The sequence below is a fragment of the Colias philodice genome, chromosome 2, assembly GCF_061535455.1.
Source record: "Colias philodice isolate Cphi_HAF_F1 chromosome 2, ilColPhil1 Martin Lab GWU primary, whole genome shotgun sequence".
Lineage (NCBI taxonomy): Eukaryota > Metazoa > Arthropoda > Insecta > Lepidoptera > Pieridae > Colias > Colias philodice.
The window spans coordinates 3,823,944-3,851,177 of record NC_143087.1 but is presented as its reverse complement, the minus strand read 5'-3'; the positions used below and the strand labels follow the sequence as shown (position 1 = coordinate 3,851,177).

The following is a 27,234-nucleotide window of genomic DNA, read 5'->3' as shown; positions in this document are numbered from 1 at the left end:
TGGGGTAACTCGATGTCATCAGCCAATTTAAACAAAGTCTTATTATATTTTATTCAAATAAAAATCTATTTTAAAACAATGAAGTGTCCTTTATTTGGTCACTCAATTTCACTTCTTTATTTAAAATACAAATGAATAAAAAAAATAAATTAATACCTCAAATGTCAGTACTTTGGCATGTCACAACTCCGAAAACCAACAATCAAGTGACTATCGTTTAAACATTATCATCGATTTAAGAAAACTTACTAATTCACTACAATCTTTGATGTACATAGTATTATATACTACAACTTTCATAACGCAATGTTTTCCATTTTATTAAAAAAATAAAATTAAACTTTGTCATCGTTTTCACTAGTCAGTCCGTTGTGTGTTTTTTAAATTTGAAATTCTCGCTAAATATCACCAAGTCGAGGTCAAATCCCTGTCTAAGTATTAATGTTGGTAATGAAGTTACTTGTGCACCGCATATTTTGACGGCCGTCATAACTGTACCAGCGCTAGGGTTGTATTTGTCCTCTAAAATCTTGCTGCGCCAGTCAACATTTCAGTCCTATGGTGAGTCGTTATTTTATTGTTAATCCGATTTTTATTTTCATTTATAAATGGTTAACTATGATTTGTAAAAATATAGTTTGTTGATATTAGAAATCAGGCAAAAAAACATAATTTGTGATTATAACCTCATATTAAGTCCCTTTTCATCAATCCGCTGGCATCAGTCCTTTGTCAGATATCGTGCCAGAGGACTGACACGACCCCATAGTACTGATGATTCTGTCGTTTTTGAGAACTTTTATCTTGATTGCTATTGGTATAAGCATATCTATTTTATATTTCAGTTTAAAACATCATGCGCCACGCTAAAAGAAACTGAATTTGACTAGGGAAGAAACATTTAAGAAAGAGTAGCAAAGAAAAGAGCTATTGAAACAAACTACTAATAATTTTATTAAAACGATCTTATTTTATTTTAATTATTGATTTTGATGCTTACAGGGCATAGCTTTTTATATTTATCAGATAAATACGTATACGTATAATACTGTGAAGTAAAATTATCTCAAAATAACATAAAAGTTAATTAATATACTTAATAACATTATAAAAATGTCAAGGGGCTCTTATGAAAACTCAGATGAGACTTTTATTCGAGCCTTTGGTTTTTAATTTTACTATAATTAGTACTTTTAACATAAATATTGGTAGATTTTTAGGGCTCTGAACCTCAAAAGGAAAAAACAGAACCCTTATAGGATCACTTTGTTGTCTGTTTGTCTGTTAAGACGTTTTTTTTTGGAACGCGTGGAGGTATCAATCTGAAATTTATGTTGGATACTCAAGATTAAGAACCCTTGGGGCTGTAAAAAAATCAAACTTATAACGCAACGCAATCAAAAGATACCTACATCCGTTAATACTGCAAATTTCCGCAAAATTCAATATTCGCAAGGGAATAAAAAAACACACAGGATGCTTGCCGTGTATACAGTCTACTATAAACTGCTATATAGTTTACTTCTACTTGGTAAATAGCAACGTCTTATAACACAGATAAAGGAAAAATTGCTAAAAGTGTAAATTTTTAGTTACAAACATAATAAAAAATAGGTTTGTTAGGACTCCAACTCGCACTTGGCCGTTTTTTTGTTTCTATTGTTTGTGAATTACTTGAAATATCAAGTAAAACTAAGCCAAAGTAGTAAAAGTTTAGTAAGAGAGTAAGAATATTCACGTAGCGTTAAATGTCAGAAGGCTGTTTTGAAACTTGAGACATTGTTTTCTTCCAGTATCACATATTATTAATTATCATTTTTAAACGTAACTAAGTGATTTTAATACTTAAAAGACATGTGCCATTAATGAAACTGAGAGATTTGTAGTAATTTTCATTCAATTTCTTTAAGAATATTACAAAATTGTGTTTTTTATCAGTACCATGTTAGCCTCGTCAGTCCCCTGGAGGCCAAATCCAGAAAATTTAAAATATCTCACAATCTACTTAAAAAAGTGGCTGGCCCGATTTGGAACAATATATTCATTAGATTAGCTATCATATACACCCTAATTTGTAACAATCTGATATAAAAAATATAGTAAACAAAATATCCTCAAAAGTTACCCCATTTTTGTATAATCACCCATATATATATATATATATATATATATTTACATCATACAATCTTTTTGGCGTCATGCACGTCGTGCATCATTACGACGTCCCCCAGTTTCGCTTGCTTTTTTTAACATCTGTTAATGAATATTGCTTAGTTTTTCAATAGCCAGCTCCGTGGGGTACGTCATTTTCGGATAATTAAATTTTTCGCGATATTCTTCTTGCGTTCGTGCCGCAACATTTTTGAGCCCCGAACCATGGTCATAAATTATAGGCGTCCTGGATATATTGATCGTGATTTACCTATTGCATCGACTATCTAGCGTCCTCATTGATAGCATGAACGGCATTTGTGAGTGCGACGTTGCCAGATTTCGGTTTACTATATCTTTCTTTTATTAACGCTTGTCTTTTCATTTATACCAATTTAGTCAGATCTATACATATACGGATGCACATTATTTTTATATCATTAAAAAATAATCTATCTACACGTATTAGTAACAATGGATTTTGATAAAGTTTAGTACACAAATCTATACTAATATTATAAAGCTGAAGAGTTTGTTTGTTTGTTTGTTTGAACGCGCTAATCTCGGGAACTACTGGTCCGATTTGAAAAATTCTTTCGGTGTTAGACAGACCATTTATCGATTAAGGTTATAGGCTATCATCACGCTACGACTAACAGGAGTGGAGTCACGGGGGTGAAACCGCGCGGAGCAGCTAGTAGTTTATAATAAGATAAAGAAAATTAAGCTCCTGTCTGTAATTTTTACATGAAAAATCGCAGGTAGTTGCTAAAATAACAAGCATTTTAATTATGTACATGTTTATCTTATCTATTTTTTATAAATTTAAGACAAGTAGGTAGGTAATAACTTCATTTGTGGGTCAATAGGTATATATAGGTATGATAAAAATCGGGATTGTATCCTACCATGGCCTGAACCAATATTATATATGGATGTCAAATATTATATACGGACGTCCAATATCTATATACGGACGTCCAATATCTATATACGGACGCCTAATAGCTATATACGGACGCCTAATAGCTATATACGGATGTTCAATAACCTGACTACTTTAATTGTAAAAATACGGCACTATTTGCGGCAGTACTGTTTGGCTACCAACAAGCTACTGTATGATGGAAATACTGTTACCAATCGTGTTGCATCACTTGCACCATATTGGATTATTCCCATTTGTCCCCACAGATTTCCCAGGGATCAATGGGAATTATTGGCATTTAGTAGGAAGAAATATTTTTAGAGAGAAGAAAAAAGATTTTCAGAATATCCCACTAGATTTGAATTGAACATTCGTATAATATAGCAATTGGACGTCCGTATATATAGCTATTGAGCGTCCGTATATAGCTATTGGCCGTCCGTATAAAGCTATTGTACGTCCGTTCAATATAAACATATTATTTATGTTGTTATATTAACTGAAAGTTACGTTCGTGGTCTTTTCGCTTTAAATCTTATGGCTTATAAAGAATTTCACCCACTACCGTCGCTTAAATTTCCTCCAATTTGGTAACATTTTTCATTACTGCTCCACTCCTATTAGCTTTAGTGTGATATTATATAGCTTTTGGACTTCCTCAATAAATGAGCTATCCAACACTGAAAGAATCAAATTAATCAAATCGTACTAGTAGTTCCTGAGATTAGCGCGTTCAACCAAACAAACGAACTCTTCTGCCCCGTAGGTGATAGCTTGATAATATGTAGCCTATAGCCCGACCTCTTAGTAATATTCATGCAAAATTTCAAGTAAATCCATGCAGGAGTTTTTGAGTTTATCCCGGACGTACATACAGACAAACAGACAAAAATTCTAAAACTATATTTTTGGCTTTTAAATCGATTGTAGATCACGCCTCAAGTATTATTTTAAAAAAATATTCAATGTACAGTTTTGACTTTCCTACGATTTTATTATAAAATAAAATAAATAATTTAAAAAAAAATGTTGTGTGGTTTTATGAAACCACGGTAAAAGTGAAACTTTCCGAACACTGCTTTATACCTACTCGGCAGCCGACCGTCACGCGACATGCGCTACACAGACCAAAAAGTTTGAGACGATGTAATAAAAGTTTCACTTTAAAATTGTTTTATTTCAGGCATGTAAATCCCATATTGTTTTTTATTATATGTATAGATATGGATTTACTAAACATTTTTGGCAGCTTTATCATCAGCAAACTCGGGCTCCTAATGATACGCAACGCGTACACCTCCTACGGCGAATATTGCAGTCAGTGGTAAATATTATGATTGTGATCTATTGTTGCGAACGAGCTGGCAACGTCGCAGTTGTGGACGCCAAATACGCGGAGTCGGAGTCAGGAAATCCCCGAGTTATACGACTGTAAATATACGCGCGACAGCAGCGCCTCATCTGCGCTAAGATTTCTTCTCGAACTTTTTAATATATTATTGCAGCCATGTAAGCGATATTTTGGCATCTATCGATATTTGTCCTACGGTTTGTTAGGACCAATAGGATGTAAACGCCACTGGCTATCAAAGTGGCGTCCAGTATTCGGACGCCAAAAGCAGGTGGACGCCAGTTTAAATGCATTTTTGTCTTCAGAGGACGGCTGTTTGTTTGAGGGATAAATATATATATATATATATATATATATATATATATATATATATATAGATATATATCAAACTACGTACGGGTTGATTAGTAAATCAACCTATCTACATTATTTTAGAACGTACCTTTATTCTCTGTATTAATGCATAGCAATTAGGCACTATCATAATCATATTTCTAAGCAGGTTTTAATTTATTATTAAGCATTTAAATAAAATTATACTTTAATTTATTATGAATAATTAATGTTATTGTTATAATGATATCTGCATTACACTCACTGATGTGATAAAAGTTTAGGAAACGTAACTTTCACTTTATTAAAACACAGAAAACAATTATTTATTATGCATGATTTTCATTTATTATTTTCGGTGATAGGGCGCTAGGGCGGTGATATGCAACGGATAATAATTACTTATTCAATATTATTTTATATGCAAGAAAACAATTTAAATATGTAAATGTGCATTTTTATTCAAGTCCTGAGCATTAATCTGCATCTTGTCAAATTGTTTCTCAGAGGAACAACGAATACCTGGCAAGAATGACACAAATAAAATAGCATAGAATGTCCAATTAATATAATTAAAAACTTAATAACATGATAATTCACTGAAATTATTAAATACAACAATTAATTCATCTACACAATAACAGACTCTACCATTGTCTTCTTGATGAGTTCCCCGAAGTTTTCGGTTACCTCGCTGGCGTCACCTTCTGACGACGTTTGCGTCGGCTGCGATGACGCATCGGAAGCGTCCTGCGTCGTTTGCTCGCTGCTGTCCAAGTTTAGCAGCGTATTTTGACTGAACCAGTTCTCATCGTTATCTACAGATTGCAGCTTATTGCTAGATTGATATGGCATCGACATGAGCGCTGAATAATTTGAGTCAGATTTATTTTGGGTACTTACACACGCAGATGTATTTTTATACATATCGTAGTGATTTTGTGCTATACCGTGGTATTGTAATGTGTTATGCTCCAAGCTTGAATTAGATTTACACATATATTCAGTTGTATATGTGTGCCCATAAGGGTTGAACATTGATATGTGAGAATTTTGAGCAAACTCTTCAAAGCTTGTTGCTGAATAGCTCTGTAATGATTTAAATGCATGGTTGTCATGCGGATGTTCATAAGTGTAATTGAGATCACACGAATATCTTTGTATGTTATTAGACATATTAAAGTCCATATTGTTGGTCAGTGGATAAGGTGGGCCTTTGCCTTGAAGTATGCTAGACGTATAGGGGTCGTGATTACGATGATCCGATTTGTCACTGAAATTTAAGATATTTTGGTCCTTTCCATTCTTTTGATTCACGTTTTCTTCGTGAATACTTCTAGATGCATTAGAGCTATTAACATCACAGTGAATATTGTTAAAAGCTCCGATATTAATACAATTGTCTATTTGAGGAGTATGTAGAGAATTTCTATTATGTAATGTATTATTTTCAACATTTTGTGAATGACCTTTATTATACGATGTGTGCGGAATACACGGAGGTGAATTATTGATGTTATGAACCGCAGCCCACTGTCGTTTAGCAGCTTCCTGGTTTTCTTCATTTTTCTTTTCGAGTCCTAATCTCATTAGAGTGTTTATAAAATGAGTTCTCACTCTGATTGGGTTAAACTCAATTCGGCCGGATGTATTGCCGCAACCATCCCTCGTACAGCCACATGGAAAATTAAGTCTATCAACTTGACATTTTATGCCTGCCATGCTACATGAGCAACTATCGGGATTGCATACACCTTTACAGGCACATCCACAAAACTCTCTCGACGTTCGTATATCTCTACATTCATCTTTTTCATATCCCTCTATTTTTCTCACTCCAGCAGCACGTAGTAAGACCCTTCTCTGTCTTGTGGGAACAGGCTGTAAAAAATAGTAGCTATCTAAATCTAGCTCTGATTCAGAAATGTCGCTTGTTTCTTCTTCCGTGTCACTGTCTTCACTCGATGATAGAGATACGCCTTGAACTGAATGCCGTTCGCTTTTTAATTGTTGCAATATCTGTCGATGCAATCTTCTTTGTTCTAAAGCATGTTCAGCTAAAGTAAATTTCTGCATGTGACTATGTTCCCATTCCATGCCAAGCGTAGAACCCCCTTGTGATGGCACACACGAAAATCCTTGTGCTCTTGGAAAATAAAACACTGTAACATTATCGAATTTTATCGATTCCTTTTTCTTTTTAATAACAGGGCCATCAATATTTTCTTCTTCACATTTCCTCTTGAGACATCGTTTTAGGGGTTTCTTCAATTCTGTGTCTGGAATTTGACTATTGTTTTCCGCATCAATATTAATATTTGTAGAACTCTCCTCATTTGCGACTTCTTTACTGTTACTCTCTTCGTTACCAGGGCAGGGCAATACTAAATCGAAACTGGGTAACTTAACATCTACTGTTTCTGATCCAAGACCGGAATCACTTCCATCGGAATGGTCTTGTCCATCCTCCTCTCTATCAATAAGTGCACCGTCCGGTGGCAGACTGCCTAGGGCAGAGTCTTCACTATCAGCGGATGCCGTGTCCGTTTTTATGTCATCAATATCACTTAAAGTGTCATTATCGTCTAATTTTTCAGCGTAATCTACTTTACTATCACTACTCTCATAAAACTGAGAGTTGATATTATTCACAATGTTTTGATCGTCATTACTGCTAAGATCTTCACTGTTACCATCACTGTCACAATTCTTATCATTTATCACAGGTAGAGCCGATTCTTTTTCTTCAATTATTGTAACTGGAGATTGATGATTATTTTCTAAATTTTGCTGGTCATCGATGGTTTCCATCGTCTTGGTAGTATCCATTTTAATCTGAAATTTAAGAAAAAATAACATTATAATTTGAATAACCTATTGTAAAACTAATAAGATAATTAAACTAAAAGTATTTTTTTATACATTTAATATACTCATATGTTAGTGCATGGTGCACCTGATGCCAGTGGGTGTCAAGGCACGGGGAACATTATAAATCAAACAAAATGATAAATCCAAACCGGTACCTGTTACAAAGGCTGTGTCCTCGCCGCACTTCATCGGCATGCATTTGATTGTATTTTCCAATCCATGATCGTCAAACGGCGCGCGTTCTCTACCACACAATTCGTACTGTTCATATCATAACTCAGCATTGCTGCAAATATTTAGTCATAACTTTTAATTTGTACGTCAACGTTTAAATTTACACAAATAGTACTTTAAAACACTGCACAATAAGGTTCTTTTTATTATTACAAGTCCTGCGACGCGCCGATCTGTTCTCTATTTATTTATTTTCAACCTTATTTTGATAAAACTGTTCCACTGATACACTGTCTCGTTATACGTAGAGAAAAAGATAGATTAAATTTCACGATTTGCACAAATGTAATTTTAAATAATATTATATAGCACTAAAATGTCATGATTTAAAGCCACGGAGAGAGCTCACTTTTACTGCACCCGAACACGGTATTCCTACCTCGCGTAATCGTGTTGGACGACTCTCGAGCGACGCAGGCAAGTTTTAATACGGCATGTATGAGGAATGTTGTTATAAGTCGTAACGTCTGTGTTCCAACAGCCCTTTTTAACTTGGCAGCGTTATAATTGGTTTGTTCGACGTGACGTTACGTCCCCCTTCACGCTTCACCCCGGCCTTGCGACCCTCCTCACCGCGTTTACCCGTCGGTCTCGCGCAAGCGCGAACCGTTTCTTGACTTAGTAATAATACCAAATCTTAAATTAAATTTCCCTTCATACAATCTCGTTCCGTTATTAACGTTTTTATTTTTGAGTCTTGTTTTTGTATAGAGTTGCAAGAATTTCGTTAAATTTGAACGAATAGATTCATATTCTAATACTTTTTTATACCTATCTATTTAATTTAATAATATACCTAAACTTAAGGCATATCTTTAAATAGGTAAGTATATAATAGATAAGAATGTATTACTTTTCTTATGAGCGAGCATTTAATACATGAAAAGGAGATTCGAGATAGAGTTTTGTAGGTATAAGACATTTTCTAAAAAAATACTATTATTTTAAGTATATTGTATTGAGTAACCACGAACGTTTACCTATATAGTAACAATTTTTACTACAACAATATTTACATACAAGCTTAAGTGTGGTCTTAAAACTAAAGTTTTGCCTATATTCAGGCAAAAGCAACTTAGCAACAAGAGTTCACAACCTTTCGCTCTTGGAGATCTCGCTTATATCATTGCACAATGCACATCGCTTTTATTGCTCCATAGCTCTATACAACGAGTACAATTCCATTACACATTGCTATGATGTTGCATTTGCATTAAAATTATATTTGCCAAATTTTTGACATTCAATATTAAAAGATAGATGCAACCGTTCAAGGAGTACCTATTAGCTATTTAATATACAAAATATGTCTTGAGACCTATTTCTGAATCACTATTAACAAAACAAACATTATTATTTTTAGAATATTCGGAAAGTGTAGGTAAATTGGATGTAGTAGCGGTAGAGTTATGCGATAGGTGTGCATGAGTAGAGCGGCATGAGTCCGTTATAAAAATAGCTTTTCGTTACTCAAGGTAATCGACTTTTGTGAACTACATATTTTCAAATATTTGTCTATCACGCTTTGATAGGCGTGAGCTTTATTGTTACGGTATTCAATATTATTTGCAAATTATCTTTCGATAGAATTTATAGAGTAAATTTCTCCAATGTAGAGTCTAATATAAAAATCTAGAAAAAATTAAAATACGTTACATGTGTCGTAAGATGTTTTGTAATAGAGAGTGGTTCACATAGCTTATGAGCTTTCTAGTAAGTGGTGTTTATTACACCTTTTTGTTGTTTTACTTAGTTTGCTTTACAATATGCGAGCGTTCTTCAAATAAATTGGCACTCGACGTCGGCAGTCGACATAATATAGGGCGAGTTGGCGAACTATACATACCAACAGGCATGTATACGATAATCAATAGATATTTTCAGGAGGCTTTCGCGGAGGGTGAGAGCGACGCTCGCATAGGGCTTTCTCACTCTTGCCTGTAATTTATGAAGTATATGGTGGGAAATCAGATAAAACACTTCGGATGATTTATTACTTTTATAAAATAATGGTCTACGGAAAGAAATGGTAAAAGTCCCATCATAATATATTTCTGTATTTGTATAACACAAATGTTTTCACATCTATTATTTAGCAATATAATTTGATGAAAGTATATGTTCATTATAACAACAAAGTATAATATGTTATATTGGGGTCTCTTAAAAATTGATAATGCAATTTACGGCACAAACAAAATTATGTAGAGCTATATTCAGCAAGTTCTGTTTGATTAGCGAACTGTACCTACTTATTATTTGAATCTAATATAATATAAGATTTCATAGATGTTTTCATGTTATAAACTGAAATGCATTTAATGTTTTTACATATACTAGCACGCTGTCGCTCTCTATAGTGTGTAGGTCTGCGTTTATATGTAGTATACCATCGTATCGCTTGGTGCCTAGGTACTAGGTAGGTACCAAATAGCGGGTTGCGTCTGCCTGCATCGAACGAGCCTTACGTTTACATGGAAACGTCATGGAAAAACAAACGACACACCCGTATTACGGTCATTATATTAAGTGTGCCGATTAAACCCGACTTGACATGAATAAATGATTTTTATCACACATATAGAGTACGTAATTTAGGTGTTTCTTTGTCGGGAGGAGGAGGGAGGTAGACGGGGGTAGATTAAATTTCGAGCTACCTACATAGCTAGCTCTACGATGCTTGCGTTCATCTATGTTAGAGTGCATTTGTTTGATTATATAGATGTATGTACATTTGAATATGATTTATTGTAACAAATCGTTCTCAATAATTACGCTGATGGAGAAAGAATGTTTCGCTGTAAAGCTTATTAAAAGCTGACAGATATTTTGTCCTCACATTTCATATTTTCTGAAATATAGCATATGCTCAAGATATCTTTATGAGTAATCTGGTTATTAGTAAAAATGAAAACAATGAAAAGACATACATAACTCAGACATTCAATTTTAGACTTCATGATATACTCATTTTTTCCGGTGCCTAGATTTATATGGCAATATGGTTATCGCACTGATAACAAATAGGTTCTGGGTTTTATCCCCGCGATCAATCGCAAATAAACCACCACTTAGCAAAATAAATAGAAAAAGGCCCATCACCTACTTGTTCCTACAGTTGCTTTTGAATCGATGGCGTCATCAAACGTCTACCTAAGTGCGTCTTCTCCTAGCTAATGTGAATTACAATAGAGACGATTAATAAAAAAAATATGTACCGGCATTAATTCTGTGATACTATTTCCATTCTATATCTATACTAATATTTTAAAGCTGAAGAGTTTGTTTGTTTGTTTGTTTGAACGCGCTAATCTCAGGAACTACTGGTCCGATTTAAAAAATTATTTCGGTTTTAGATAGCCCATTTATCGAGGAAGAGTTTAGGCTATATAATATTATCACGCTAAGACCAACAGGAGCGGAGCAATGCGGGTGAAACCGCGGAGCACAGCTAGTTCGTCCATAAAGATAATAATTAATTAGTCATGATATACATTATACGATTAACCATACAGATGCATTCACATTCCCATATGTACTATGTAGTACATGTTTTTACTACTATTTGTTTGATTTTGTGTGAAAAACTACTGCATCTATAATAATTATATCAATTATCAAATAGTTAGTGTAAGATTTGATTATGGCATAAGTAATATACGGAAATACTACGGAGGACGCAACCTTGCATTTAACATCTCTGGTCACATCGTATCTTGACTCCAACATGAAATGCATTGGGGTCTTTCTTGATTTACAAAAAGCCTTTGACACTGTTTCCATACCTATCTTGTTAAGTAGGCTGGAAAATGCAGGCGTTAGAGGTATTGCCAAAGACTGGTTCCAAAGCTATCTTAGCGATAGAACCCAACGAGTAAGAGTTGACGGCAATCTTAGTTCAGAGTATAAGTGTACATACGGAGTACCGCAGGGCAGTACCTTAGGACCTACTCTGTTCTTGATTTATGTCAACGACTTATGTAACCTTGATATTGGATGTGGACAAGCTACTATGTTTGCTGATGATACTGTGGTTCTATTTAGCGCAAAGACTTGGGTGAAAGCCATTGATAAAGCTGAAAAGGGACTTCGTAAAATTAGCACATGGTTGGAAAACAGTCTATTGACGTTAAATACCGAAAAAACCAAATACATTTGCTTCAGTAAAACTTCATCTATGCAGCCAAAAGAGAACATAAATATTAAATTACACATCTTTCCCTGTAACCGCAACAACATAACAAGTTTATGCTCTTGCCCAACTCTGAACAGGACATCCAAAATAAAATACCTGGGTATCTGGATTGATGAAAATCTCAACTGGAAAGTACAAATTACTAGTACGGTGACCAGACTTAGACGACTGATAGTAATTTTCAAAACCTTGAGAGATATTGCTAACCAGGACTTAATTATTAAGACCTATAAAGCATTGGGCGAATGTCTTATTTCATACTGTATTGTCAATTGGGGAGGAGCCGCTAAAACTTATATGTTACAAGTAGAACGTGCCCTCAGAGCGCTGCTTAAAGTCTCGCTTAAACTACCTTTTCAATTCCCAACGTCGCTGCTATTTAATAGGGCTAATGTTCTTAGTGTTCGTAAGATTTTTGTCCTACAAATAATTAAACGTTTTCACCGATTCGAAATCCCGAATAATAAATCTTTGATCACGAAAAGAAAATATCGTTTACCAGCACCTTACACTAAAACTCGTTTTGCCCAAAGGCAGTTTCATTATTTAGCACCCATCCTTTATAATCGCTTTAGTTTATACTACAATAACGCATTTGCTCTCACCAATCATAATATAAAATACAAACTAAAAGAATGGCTGCTATCACTTGAATATTCAGACGTAGAGCACTTATTAATTTCTACTCATACAAAGTAAATTATACTCTAAAATTATATGAAGTTATGTTTTTTTTTTTTTTTACTTAAAATAAAATAATCTGACCCACTAAATTTGAAATGTCATTAATATTCTAACCTAAACAAATCCATTTATTTACGATGATTAACGACATTGGAATTTATTTATGACATTATTTTATTTATCACATTATTCTTATTATTTATTTATTGCACTCTAGCATTATATCCACAAACCACCCACACACCTCACACACACACACACCCACACACACACACACACACACACACACATAATATACTACCTACATACAGATTTAACATTTTTTTATGAAATAATACTAATTAACTAATCTAATAATTATTTTAGAAATTTATTATATAATTTTTGCAAATTGGTTAATAGAATTACATTGTTTTAAATAGATTTATTTTTTGTATTGCTATTGAACGTTGCATATAATAGTGTATCGGGAAGGCACAGGCTCCTGAAACACAGCGAAAGCTATATTAGGAGTCTGGGGTCCTCTTTTTTGTGTAATGTATTTTGGTTCAATAAATGATTTTTATTTATTTATTTATTTTTACTTCAAGTTTCAGCGCATTGTTATGAAGCTTTATGTTGGTTGCACTGACAGTGGTTAGGGAGCCAGGTGCAAATTTGGTTAACTATTTCCTCTCAAGAGATAATTCGTCAGACGCATGAGAGTATAGTATTATAAAGCCTCGTGAACGTCAGCTGGCGCTTGGTTGGGGGGGTGAGCGGTTGTAGCCTCCCACGCACATAGGAAAAAAAATACATTCATTCATTCATTTCCTCTCAGCTAAAAATTTGTCAAATTGTAGCTAACCCAATATCTCAACGAAAAAAAATAGTCAGCTGGTTACAACATGGTGTATTATACGTCAGCTGGTGTCTCGAACATGAAAGTTAAATTTAAAGAAAAATTTATTTTCCGTTATTTCCTCTCAAACAAAAATTTACCTGATGATAGCTTATATGTAACTGTGGATAAATATATATGTCAGCTGGCTGTATCTTGGTGGAAAAACCGTCAGCTGATACGGGAGGCTACAACCGCTCTTCCCCCCAACCGAGCTCCAGCTGACGTTCACGAGGCTTCATAATACTATACTTTGATGCATTTTACTAATTACCGCTTGAGAGGAACTTGGTCATAAAATCTGCTGCTGGCTCCCGGACCACAATGAGTTTGTTCCGGTTGGGCGGTAACGGACCGATGTGACAGCCACAGATTTATTATTTGATATAAACATTTTATTAGCCATCGAACTACATAGAATATAATAAGAAATTAGCAGAGTTATACAAAATGCAACATTGCAACAATGCAACAAAAAAATATCCATTCTTATTTCCTATTATAAAAGGTGAAAGATCTTCACCTCACAAGAGGTTCTTTGTTAATATTTAATTATTTATGTATTTTGTTTATTTAGTATATTAATACCTAACTATATATTTATCATAGTAAGTAGTTGACAGTTGTGCATATAAAGTAATTAACGAAAAACGATTTACCACTTAAATTAAATAAGTCCCATTAACTCAATAAAGTCTGTCTCATTGATATTTTTATTAATATAGTGAATAATAGATTGGATTGGATTTCTGTTGTCGCTTTGGTTCCGAAACAACCCAAACATCCAGGGTATGAAGATTTAATATATCTACACATGTTGCTCTATCACGCAAAAGCTAAGTAATCGATTTGTTGAAATATGATTTATCTACTAAAGATTATGCTATAGTTCATTATTATAAATTCTTAGCATATTAAATATGTCTCATGTCGTGTTAGATCCCTGCTTCGTATCCTATCTTCAAATTCATAAGACGACTCTGTCGCGTCGTCAGAGATACGGACTCTATCACATATAAATTTATAGAGCTATATTAATAAGGAGTTGGAGTAACATTAAGTATAATATTATCATAACAAGAAAAAAACTATTGTTTTCCTGATTTAATTTTAGCCACAATCGCGGTTGTGGCGGTCAATCGCCGTGGACATTACGACACATTACTTAGTCAGCGGAGTAGGAAAAATATGACACATGTATGCACGAGCTATCTATTCTAGTATTATAAATCTGAAGAGTTTGTTTATTGTAAAAAACCATGGCTCTGATTTGGAAATTGTTTTCAGTGTAAGATGTCCACTTATGGAGGAAAGCTACATAGGGCTAAATATCATCACGCTAAACCAGTAGGAGAGAGTAATGCGGGTTAAACGGTAAACCGCTGGGCTCTATGCCACAACTCTTTCAGATGAGTGACACGATAGGATAGAGATCACCTGAAGTACCTGTAGTATAGCTATTAACATGCTCAATAAAAATGTAGTAATAAAATAATTAAATAGCATATATTTATATATAAGTAAATAATATTTTGACTTTATTATAGAATTATTAGCGAAAAAAAAACTTTAATACGGCTATTTAATATACCTAATCTACATGAAAAATAAATAAAGAGAAGTGAGTGAATGCGTCACAGAGATAAAACAGAAGGTGATAAGGGTTATGGCTACATTATAGGTACAATAATGATAAGTATGAAATAGTTGTTTTCTTTTTGAACGTAAATACCTAATAGCAGTTAATTAAAGTAAATAAATGTTTTTCTAGGAACTTACTACTAAAAATCACTGTGCTATCATAATCTTAACTTATCTTACCTTTAATACCTACATAAGGTTTGGTTTTCATTAAATATTCAATCTTATTTACTTATAAAATATTACTTGATATTCACAGCTACTAGGTAGGTATATAGAATAATGGTTAATTTTGAGGTTAGATGTGTTGATAACTCTGTGTATATTGTGATAAGCTGAACTCACATACCTACTAAACATATTATTGTAGTGACTTGGCAGATATAGTTTTTACGTACGATAAACAAAAAAAAAATATTCGATAGGTACTATGACAAATTGAAACGGACTTTGGTGTACTGTTGCTCGAATAGTGTGGCATAAAGAATATTATAGAACCTAGATATAAAAAATATTTCAATAAAAAACTGTTTCCCAAAATACATAATTACACAACTTATCCGTTATAAGTAAATATTTTTGCCATTTCAACACAATGTTGAAATTGTTTAAAAAATTACATATTATTATATAGGCCTGAACGAGAAAAATATATCACAATTTTGACTCTACACATCCATGTTGGTAATGTTCGTACATTATATTAGGTTCATTGATCAAATAATTATTAAAAGATACAGACGATTGAAAATTGCATCTTAGATATAAAATACATTTATTTATTTGTCTATAATTAAATATTATAATGAATTTAATCATACCAGATACTACAAATATTATGCGCCTGCTGGTTTTATAGAGTCCTATTGAAATCTTTTGTAAAATTTGGCGCGTGTGTAAATGTATGTGTGTAATGTATATGCAGTTGGTATGCATACTTCGCTTCCATCTAGACATTTGGTTTTCAATTTTCGTATTTGCGCTTTCAAAGAACAGAATCCATAATGAAACGAATTATTAATTGATATTCATTTAATAGGTGTCTTGGCATTATATTGAAATGTTATGTATATTACTCATTTTGTGATTTTAAATAGTACACAACTAGCTTTGAATATAAAACAATAGCTGAAAATTGATAAAAACACAATGATGTACAGCATATAAAATTTCTATTTATCTTGATTCTGTCCCTTGGGTGTGGCATGTTACATGTTGATTACAACGCCATCTGTCTTTAACTGAGATCATCTTCTAAGCTTTATATACCTTACAAAACAACAAATGCTTCTGAAATTTTTTTTACACGACGATAGGTGTCTGTATACTAAATTTACAGAAACATGCCCAATAATAGACGTTCTGTGGAGGAAGGAAGGTGGAATTCCTCCATCGAAAAAGGGAGGATCCTCGACCAGTCAACTTGACTGGCCGGCCGTTAAGGCCCCAATGGATGATGTCGGAAAGTTGTATATATAGCTCTGTAGCGAAAACATTTCGCTTGCGCGATTCAGAGCGAGGTGTCGCTACAGGACTCCCCTCCGAGACCGGAGGTCGTAGTACGAGTTGCCTTGCCAGTGCCAGGTATGTTCCAGTGAGTCGGAACAGGAAGCCGCTAGTTCACGGTGAGTCGGAACTGAGTGCGGTGATGCTGCATGTAATGCTCCAGTGAGTCGGAGTGTGCAGTGAGGATGGCTGTGGAGCTGACCAAGCATGCGCGATCGCACATGGTAGTGGACAGGACTCCATTTGAAGCCGAGTGCGCTGGCTGGCGGGTGGTGATCGTAGGCGGGGAAGGGATAGGTGGGCATTGACATCATGGATGGACAGAAGGAGTTGTGAACTGTCAGGGGTCACCACTGTGGAGGAAGGAAGGTGGGATTCCTCCATCGAAAAAGGGAGGATCCTCGACCAGTCAACTTGACTGGCCGGCCGTTAAGGCCCCAATGGATGATGTCGGAAAGTTGTATATATAGCTCTGTAGCGAAAACATTTCGCTTGCGCGATTCAGAGCGAGGTGTCGCTACAGTTCAATGCCCAAAGTAACTGAATTTTCAAAAATCTTTAAATGGAGTTCTATTTCTAATTTCTATTTAAAAATAGGAATGTTTCCTTTCAGCAAAATTTGCTTTCTCCTGCATTTCAAGCCCAGGCCCATAGAAAATTTCCACCCTGTATTTATTATCAGGTAAAATTTGCATAATTTGGTGTCGGTAACATAGCTTATACCTGCAAACTTACCAATTACCAAAATACCTACCTAGTTTTTAAATTGATTATTGTCTAGACAATATAAAAATTATATTTTTTGCACGTCCTTTTCAAATAATAAGCTCAAATAGGTTAAATATTGTTTATTTGTTTTCTTTATATTCTATGCATGTTTCTTCTTAATCAACATGTAAAAGAAATCAGTTCATCTAACCAATAATAAAGGTTGAGACCAATCTTTAAAAATATGATATAAAAAGTTCTTCAAGCCCAAATGCAGGTTTTTTTTATTACATGGGAAAAATATAATGTAACCCAGATATTTCATTAGTATTTGCAGTAACGGAAATTTCGTTGTACAATAAAATTCAAACAATTTCATTATATTTTATTAATTATAATTCACAAAATCTTAAACTAGAGTTACCTAAGTTATAATTATTATTGCTACTTAAAATCACATTTTACTTTGGCTTGAAAATACGTTACTTCTGTGACGGTGCATTTACATGAAACGAGTGAATGCTCATTTTAACCGCACTATTTTAAATGATTTTAATGTAAACAGGCGTAGAGCGTTCTTTCGTTGTTCTTAGAGCGTTCGAAAAGATTCATTGCAATGTTCTAATACTGAACATTGAACATGAACAACACTGAATACGAGTTTTCGTTTACAATAAAAAATTTACGAATGAATGCTCTTGCTCTTGCTATAGCTCTTTGTTCGTTTGATGTTATGCACCGTAATATACCATTACGAACCTATAGTTACTTAGACTAACACATACATATAAATCTATTTCGGTAAATCAAATTTTTAACTCTACATTTGAGCTGCGTTTAATTCTTTTAGGTAAATAAAAAAATGCTTTTCTGTACATTGGAATTTAGAAGAATGTTAAATTAAAAAAAGTGTGACGATTTATAATTTTCTCGTCAACAGTATATTAACTGAAAACTTGCTCTATATCAATAGTGTATTAAGTAATACAAATATTTCTATAATTATAATTAGAATTATATAAATATAAGATGTAATAATTCTAAGCTTACAGTTTGCAATAAAATTGCATGCAGTCCTTAATTATTGAAGCAATATTTCTGGTGTGAGCTTAGTTAAAGATAGTTTATATATCCTATTAAATATTATTCATATATTAATTTACTAAAAATAAGTCTTTAAAATCAGTGACTATCCCTAATCATAAAAAGTTTAGTCAGAGACTAAGTCTTTACCGTATTTTAAGATCATAAATCACTAATTAAAATATAAAATGAGCTACTTAGGAATACGTTTCCAAATTCATAGAAAATAAAAGTAAAATATTTAATATTATTAATAGAATTAGAACTTACTATATACAACTACGAGTTTTTGGCACGTTGATTCACAGTTTCTTCTAACCGATTGTAGAAGATAAATTAACTACTACTTAATTAAGTTACATCATACCTTATAAGGTCAAAAATTATATTAACTACTAAATAATTAAATAATGTTACTTATTATATACCTAGTGGACAAAACACCATAGAGCAACTATGACTAGAAAATATATTTTTAATCTATTAATTAATTTTAGTGACTATAATAAGTAATAACTTGACTGATCATAATCGTCACTGATTTTTTTTGATAAAAAATTGTACGAAATTATTTGTGAGCTCTACATTGAAATCATGGCTGTTCATACCTTAATAAAATAATCATATAATTAATATCATCAGCTTCGCTTTTTTTATTCACACGGCAGGAAAATAGCCTTGCTTTAATATGTATCCACTATATATTTTTTACAACCTACTGTTTAATCACGATGTTTTTTACCGGTTGAAGCAGCAATATAATATCATACTCATGAAATGTGATGCATTGATAGACCGTATACATAAAAATAGAGCAAACGACATACTGGAATCTCAAAACTATAAATATTAATTATTTAATGATCTTACATTATTCATTATTTCGTACAATAATTGCTGACCAAAAACTAAAATTATATATAGTTCGACTAAACGTCGCTGCTTTACCATAAGTATAATCTAATATTTAATCAAACCTTCCTATAATAATATTATAGTGAGTGTCCTTCACCACAAAAAGTTTCTTACAGGACAAATCGTGCTTGATGCACTTGGAAGTTACTTCAATTAAACTTTTATTAAAAATTTCGTCTCTTGTACTATTTAAAGTATAACACGGCAGGAAAAATGTGACAGAATTGTTATAAGCTTATCAACTGACAAATAATAATAGGGCAAATGTATTCTTGCATACAACGGGTGTATTTTCACCTATTGTTTAAGGCTCTAGCTTGATTGCTGGGTCTCAAGAGGGCGGTTCGGGCGGAACGGGGGGGCAGGGTACAGGGTTTTGTAGGAGCTTAGCTGCTGCTGGGAATCCGGTCAAGTCGAACCCTGGTGGCGGTACTATTCCAGCTGCTGTTGCTGTCCCTTGAAGATACGCTACCAGTCTGAAATTAAAATATTTATGTGATGGAAAAGCTCTCGCGAACATTGAATCTGCTCTACTTTTCAAACTATAACCTAATTTCCAAACATGCTGAAATTTACATACAAGTTATATTTAAAAAATAATATTACTTATAAAGTTTACGTACCTCCGTAACTCCTCAAGAGCACTAGCCTGCATGAGAATATAATTTTTAGCTAATAGTAATGTTGCTATCTTTGACAACTTCCGCACAGAGGGAGAATGAGCGTAGGGAATGACTCCGCGTAGTTCATCCAGTGCATCGTTCTGGAAAAAAACGTTGATAATTATTTAAATTATTTAATCAAGGTAATGAACGCGTATGTAGTGTAGTAGGTTAATTAAATGAGGCCGTCAGCGCAAGTTGCCTAAGGTATTGATAATTAGTATTGAGAAATTAACATTCATAATTATTAATTAAATGAGAATTCAGATTTTGATATAAATTTAAATTGTATTGTAAATTTAAATTATTAACTTGTATTTATTGACGAAGAGAAATATGATAATATGTTGTATGTATGTACTAGGTATGGCTCATAGCTTTCCTATTGTGTCAAATCTAGCTGAATACTGAATATATAGATACTCCAGACAATATCGGCTCTACATCCATACCAGATGAAGTTCCGTTCATAAATCGTACAGAGACTGTATAAATAACTTTCGTCTTTCCATTATTAATTATGAATGTATGATAGTAGGAGTATTAAAATTAGGTACTTACTAAATCATGCATTCTTCTGCGTTCCCTTGCATTTATATTTAACCGGACGTTCTTGCCTTGTCGCATTTTCTGTTTGGATTTACCATCGCCCAGTGCTCTGAAATAAAAAAGAAACGATACATTTACACTTAGTACAGTTGTAAACTTTTACACGCACTTTTAATTAGGTTACTCTATCTCTGTGTAACACTTTAATTATATTCATTAAGATACATAACAGACATTGATATAAATTAAACTATAATAATAATATCAGTTGGCTGGAAGAAATCACTTATCTGTGTCTTCTTTTAGCATAAGTTTTCTTTTTGTATTTTTTTTGTTGGCAGTACAAATAAATAAATAATATTGAATTGATTTTATTTCAAACTTAAAAGTCCCAAATAATCTTGTATCTATGTGATAAATATGTTAAAGAAAGTTATTCTATACATTTAAAATATATACGAACTAAAACGTTTTAAAAGTTTTTAATTATTGTACAATTTATGTATGATATAATTTGTACGTATGTGATTTCTGGTTGATTCGTCGAGGGTGCAGGGTCCTGTAGAGCGGAACAAGTGCCATAAATCGGTTTTGTGTAACAATGGATGGGTTTCTATGTCCAACGTTAACGAGAGTCGCGAAACAAGGGTGAATAATAATAAAGAATCAAGAACGAATAGAGTTCACCCTTTTAGTGGTTTCGTTGTAAGTTCAAATTTTAAGTAGACGTCTAAAACTTGAGGTAACTAAATAATTTTTTATCAATTATTTACTGAAAATAAGACCAGTACGAGAGACTGAAATAAAAAGCATATAAAAATACTTAAACACGGTATGTTAAATTGAGTAGGTAATGTTTATTTTGTTTTACCAAAAATCCCCAGAATCGAATTGGAATGTTTTATGAAAAATTAATTTAAATTTGTATTTTATTATTTCTCCTCTAAATATTGTTAGGTCTATATAGATTGCAATGATCATTGAAAATCATGGAAATATGAATAGTCTTATATGAGGGGACGATTGGTGGAGTACGCACAGATGGTGAAATCGAAATACAACTTATGTGGGGCTTATTCTATAGTAGAGTATTTAAAAGTATATTTAAAATAAATTGGAATGCTTTGGAAATGTGTCATTAATACTACATGTCTACCATATATACGTATAAGCATGCTAAAAAAATGTTTTGCAAAATATTTTTGAACGAGCTACCGATGAGAGATTATATTTGAAAAAAACTCTCTCTAGTTTGACTGTTATTGTTTTCATCCATGAATTATACGTACACTTATATGTATATAGAACTTTGTTTTCCTCTGTGATTCGCGCATGCGCGTTTCGAAAACATATGTTTTTACCCCATTTTGACGTACACGTATACCGTTGTAACTCAAAATGTAGAAGAAATAGACAAATTTTGATCTGAATAATTGCATGCCAATACGAATATCTAAGTCCTGACCAAATTTCGGGATCAAATATTCGTGTACTATCAGTAAAAATGTGTAAGTTGGCTTACCGTTGTCCATAGCTTGTTCCAGGTTCAGGTTGATTTTCGTCAGTCGGATAGCAGTGTTGCGGAGGCGGAGGCTGGCCTCCCTGCATGTAGAAGCCCCCCAGGCCGACAGCACCCAAAGGAGTCCTTCGGCCCGGCACCGATTGTGGTGGAGAGTGCGATTCGCCCAGCGGCACGCCATCCCAAGTCCTCCGCCCCTCCATTATTTTTAATTAACGCATAACACTGCCCGAGAAAAATAAAAATAAATCGGACTGGCCGGTTGTAACTTTTTCGGAGTCTGTGCGCGTGGACGTTTGAATTTAGAACGGGGCTGTCAGATAATGAGGCTAGGAGCGGCGAGAAGTTGGAGCGGTCCATAGATCGATCGGGCGACGCAGATGGGGCGCGCACCCCTCTGATCTCGCGGCCATTGTTCGGAGATGCGATTGTGATTTATTTGGCAGGTCGCAACGCGTAGGACGCATGCCGAATTTGTTTTTAATATCTATTGGATAGTCAGTGATAAGTATTCACATCATCTGATGTATTATTCACATCAAAAGTTCAATAAAACAATAAAAAAAATAATAAAAAAAAATGTGGACAGCATCAACGGGCTTATTTTTTCTGCGTTCCTGTACCTTTAAAGAAATTAAATGTTGGTTTTTTGAAATTATGGTTCTTATGTTTTATTTCGATTTTTTATTAGGTATCTACTCATTCTCCTTTTTCAATGACTCATGAATTAAATACAGAAAAGCTAAATTATACTACTATATTTACAGCATCGCTTTGAAAATTATTCCGATAAAATGCTTATACTATATGTGACTTTCAAGAAATTTGCGCGTCGAGACAAAAGCGTGTTAAACAAAAAGTTATTACGATAGATGTGCCCATTTTTATGTTTTGTTTGATATCTAAACAATAAAACAAGTTATTGAGCAATTTATTATTTAAAACTGTGCCTTATTCTATTTCGATATTTTATTCAGTAACTACAAGTGGGTTAAACGCACAAACACCACTGTAAATCAACACAACGAGCTTTATCTCGAACATTTTGACTTGTTGATATTTGTATTGGGAACTGTTTTATGATTGGGGAAATACAAATGTAATTTTGTTGATTCTTAAAATACACGTTGAAGATTTGTGTTCAATGAAAATATAAAAAATACACTGTATATAATACATGATAATTGATGCGTTCCTACTACCTACCTGTAATTTACGTGAGCATCTATATGATGGCTTTTAGGTACTACTTTTAGGTACTTTACTAGAGAAATTGGATCTTTTCAACAGTTTGCATGTTGTATTATTTTGCATTATGCCTGCAGGTTACAAAATATATAATAATTATAATTTTATTACAGTGTTCAATAATTGTATTACAGTCTACAGGAAAAAACAAGCCTTGTGAGAAATTTGTGACGAAAATTATGGAATATTGCACTTAACTGAATTATAAATATTATAGAAAGAAAAGACGGTAAAATATGCTACAAACTGAGAACCAGTGTCATTTACTTAATAAATTAGATTTCAACCTAAAATACTCGGACAAATGATTCGGGCTCTCTTTTTATATCCAAAATAGCAGCCTTTTCATCTTAGAGTTAATAAAAAATGTGAGCTTTAAATTTGCAAAAGCTTAAAAAAATTCACCGGACACGTTCAAATAAATATTACTATGTATTATTCTTTAATTGGTAGGTACGTAAATAGTTGAGAGTAAAAAAAATAATAAGCAAAATCTTGCACAATTCGTTTATTAAAATTTTATTCCTTATCAATAGTTAAAAAATTATTTACATCTTAACTCAATCAGTTCCTTTTCTTCATTTCTTTACAATTACATACTTACATTTAAACAATTCCATGCTTTACATTTTACAATATCTTTGGTTCCAATATCAACGTGTATGAATTACAATAAAAATATATTTGGTTAGATATTTGGATTGGAAGCTAGAAATAATATGTTTTTATAGAAAAATAAAAAGTAGGTTTATAAGAAAATATATGAGACTCAAGAACTTTTTGTTTGTACCTTGCAACTTGCAACCTTCTCAAATTCTCAATTTACTTCAATCTGTTACGTCATCACAAAGTTCATACATTTTTTTTTCATTCATCTGCTTCCATTTACATCCAAATGTCTTTTCACAGCCTATACCTAATGACTAGACAATGACTATATAATTTATGTAACACATAATACTTATACATTTACCTACATATTCCATTCATAATAACATGTATCATTTTCTATTATATTAATTGTTTATTTCTTTTTATTACATGATTTAAACTTGCGGTAGCATCACTACGAACATTGAATAATATATTTATGTAACAATTATATAACTTTGACATTTTACAATGACCTCTCCAATACGTATTTAATAATTGGATATAACTTTGTTTTAGAAATATTTAACAAATCACCAACTAAAGAATTTATTGGTCAGAGAAACTAAATTAATGTTTCGTAAAAATAAGAAGAAATCAAACCAAAATTTATAAACGTTTTAAAGTTTTTTTTTTTTTATATAGGTACCTATATTTTATCGTAAAGTTTAATTTGTTTTTACAATCTCTTTTGCTTAGGGTCCACGAGTGTCTAACATTATCTCAATAAAAAATTATGAATTTATATATTGACTCCTAAACGATAAAGGCCAACTAATATCAGAATGTTATAATCAGATATACATACATTGTTTAGGCCATTGGTCGATAATCTTCATTCACAAATATACTATCTAAATTTAACTAACTTATAACTATAACATTTATATCTGTATCTGTATTTTTTGTATAATAACATAAAATACATAATACATATAAAGATCGGTCATTAATTTGTTTTACATAATAAATGTGAGTGTTTCCCTTAATGCGTTGTAAACACCAAGCGACTATTAATTGAATTATAATAATACTAAGTAGGATTAAGCTTTCAACATCAAGATAGCAATGTCCACATAGATATAGTAATACACGTATGTGAGAAATTATCCACTTGTGATATTTTATAACCTTTGGCACATATACGTAATTTAAATCAGGTAACTTTATTCGTGATGACTCAAACTATTAAAATTATTGTCAAACTCTATACACTCAAACGATATTTACAATAACTAAAAAGCACAATGTGCAGAATTTCAAGCAGCATTAAAGCTTAAAAAATGCACCAACACTTTATACTCACTATAAGTCGCTTATCATCTAAATTATATCTAGGCGGCAAGGCTTTCGCCTGTAAAGTCTGGGAATTATATTTTTAATCAATGGACAATCTGGTACCCGAATCGCAGCTTTTGCAAATTTCATTCATTATTTGCAAAATGTCTTTAAACATCAATGTTTGTTTGTCAATTGTCTTCACACGTCTCTAGGAAATATCAATATCCGCCGTGAATGCAAGCTCAGGTATCAGATGTAGCCGTCGGGTGTTTATTTCTTGGGATCGTCTGGCTGGCTCGTGGCAGGCAAGCTGCCGGAGGGCACTCAGCTCAGTCGCGCCGGCTGCGGTGTTGGTCAGGGCGCGGCGGCGGCGAGCGGTGGCCGCGACGGCGTGGGCACGCGCGGGCAGGCCACCACCGAGCCGCGGGTGGCTTGGTTGTTATTCGTTGCGCCGCCTAGAAAGCAGAGTATTTGTTAATAAAAAAGGTTTGTTAGTTATGTTTATAGAAAATTAAAAGTTGTTTTAAGTGTTGAATTGGATTTTTGTGTTTCAAAATTAGTTCATAAGGATTTATCAAATTAACAACCTACATGTAGGTACCTATCGTGTTTTTAATGTCCGGATAAATTGAAATACTTACAAGTATTTTTATAATATGCTTGAGTGAACTTTAATGCAACTCCATAAAAACTAAAAATGAAAATCTTTCGTAAAAATTACCTATTAATGAGCCGAGCATCTTAGTGACGGAGAATTTTCGAGTGCGCTGTGGAGTGCGTACTTCAGAGAGCAGTCTGTCCATACATCGGTAGAGGTCACCGGAATTGTCGGCCACGCTCGCTTCGCTGAACGATGCTCCAGCTGCAGCGCTCACCGCTTGCCCTTCTTTTGTTGGCACCTGAAAATAAAGTTTTTATTAACTACTACTATAGTATTATATTATCTGTGCTTAGTGCTAGTACTGTTCTTTAAGCATCCATATAATTACAGTTTTGATGTTTTTTTCCCTTCCTCCGACTAGTGTTAAAGCATCAGGAATTTATGCGTATTTACGTATTTTGATTGCGTTTCTCTTCATATTATTACTTCATTGAATACGTATTTCTTAGGATGTTAAATTATGAATTCATATTACAAAGTTAACTACTCTTGCATTGTATGCGTAATGTTGGTTCATTCCGAGAACCGGCAGAATGAATAAGGTTAAATCCTTTAGAGTTGCCAAGCGAGACGTTGACTCATCCAGACTCAGAATCGGATTTGCTTATAGCTTTTGTGTAGGAATAATTTCCTTCATTTTATGCGATACTTTACGATACATTTGCTTAGATCGTGTCACGATGACTTGCAAGTGCAATAATAGTGAACGTTAAGGGACACACAAAGAGTTCATATTTTAAAAGCGTATAAGATCAATACCATTTTAAAATATAAGATGCGAACCCAATGTTTGTTTCTTCAAACAAATAATATGCTCAATAAGTCAATACCAAAGTTCTCAAATAAATCTTCAACTTTTCGTAGATATCTGTCTCAAACAAAGCTGATTAAGTTCGCGAAAGTTAAGAAAGAAAGAAATTTGTTTAATAAGTATTAGATAGAATTGCAGATAAGCTGTCTGGGTCCGTCATGATTCAATAAAAGAAATAATTACCTAAACTACAGGCAGACAGATTGTACAGAAAATAACATTTCCATTAATGACAATAAAATTACAGTTATTTTCAACAATAAGTTTACGTGAAGAGTACCTATGCTATTGTAGTTGTTCTTAACATTTTGTATTATTAAAAAGCTGTCCGTAAGACTTCGCATGTATACTTTCACAATAGTCGTATTCAAA

General features: G+C 33.2%; 3 protein-coding genes across 3 annotated transcripts in view; all 3 read right to left on the bottom strand.

Annotated features, from left to right (window-relative positions):
- Positions 1-5,316: 5,316 nt before the first annotated feature.
- Positions 5,317-8,292, bottom strand: Axud1 (AXIN1 up-regulated 1). Its single transcript, XM_089702415.1, has 2 exons — positions 7,790-8,292; positions 5,317-7,598 (listed from the first exon to the last, which is right to left on the bottom strand). The coding sequence occupies exon 2, from the start codon at positions 7,590-7,592 to the stop codon at positions 5,394-5,396; it is 2,199 nt and encodes a 732-aa protein (XP_089558541.1). The 5' UTR covers positions 7,593-7,598; positions 7,790-8,292; the 3' UTR covers positions 5,317-5,393.
- A 9,578-nt stretch (positions 8,293-17,870) lies between these two features.
- Positions 17,871-22,552, bottom strand: Oli (basic helix-loop-helix family member olig). Its single transcript, XM_089710789.1, has 4 exons — positions 22,214-22,552; positions 20,704-20,800; positions 20,104-20,243; positions 17,871-19,956 (listed from the first exon to the last, which is right to left on the bottom strand). The coding sequence occupies exons 1-4, from the start codon at positions 22,411-22,413 to the stop codon at positions 19,812-19,814; spliced, it is 582 nt and encodes a 193-aa protein (XP_089566915.1). The 5' UTR covers positions 22,414-22,552; the 3' UTR covers positions 17,871-19,811.
- A 1,399-nt stretch (positions 22,553-23,951) lies between these two features.
- LOC149490282 (ras-related and estrogen-regulated growth inhibitor-like protein A) overlaps positions 23,952-27,234 on the bottom strand; it is a 28,259-nt gene continuing 24,976 nt past the window's right edge. The window contains exons 6-7 of the mRNA XM_089702404.1: positions 26,112-26,289; positions 23,952-25,845 (exon numbers count right to left, since the gene is read on the bottom strand). Of these exons, the coding sequence (XP_089558530.1) occupies positions 25,745-25,845; positions 26,112-26,289 (279 nt within the window). The 3' untranslated portion in view covers positions 23,952-25,744. The remainder of the gene's footprint in view (positions 25,846-26,111; positions 26,290-27,234) is intronic.

What these genes read in the sequence shown, in the direction of transcription:
- Axud1 (XM_089702415.1), bottom strand. Translation starts at nt 7,592, where the DNA reads ATGGATACTACCAAGACGATGGAAACCATCGATGACCAGCAAAATTTA.
- Oli (XM_089710789.1), bottom strand. Translation starts at nt 22,413, where the DNA reads ATGGAGGGGCGGAGGACTTGGGATGGCGTGCCGCTGGGCGAATCGCAC. An exon ending in GGAACAAGCTATGGACAACG is followed by an intron (nt 20,801 to 22,213) that starts GTAAGCCAACTT and finishes TTTTTATTTCAG; the next exon opens with AGCACTGGGCGATGGTAAAT. An exon ending in GCAGAAGAATGCATGATTTA is followed by an intron (nt 20,244 to 20,703) that starts GTAAGTACCTAA and finishes GTTTTTTTCCAG; the next exon opens with AACGATGCACTGGATGAACT.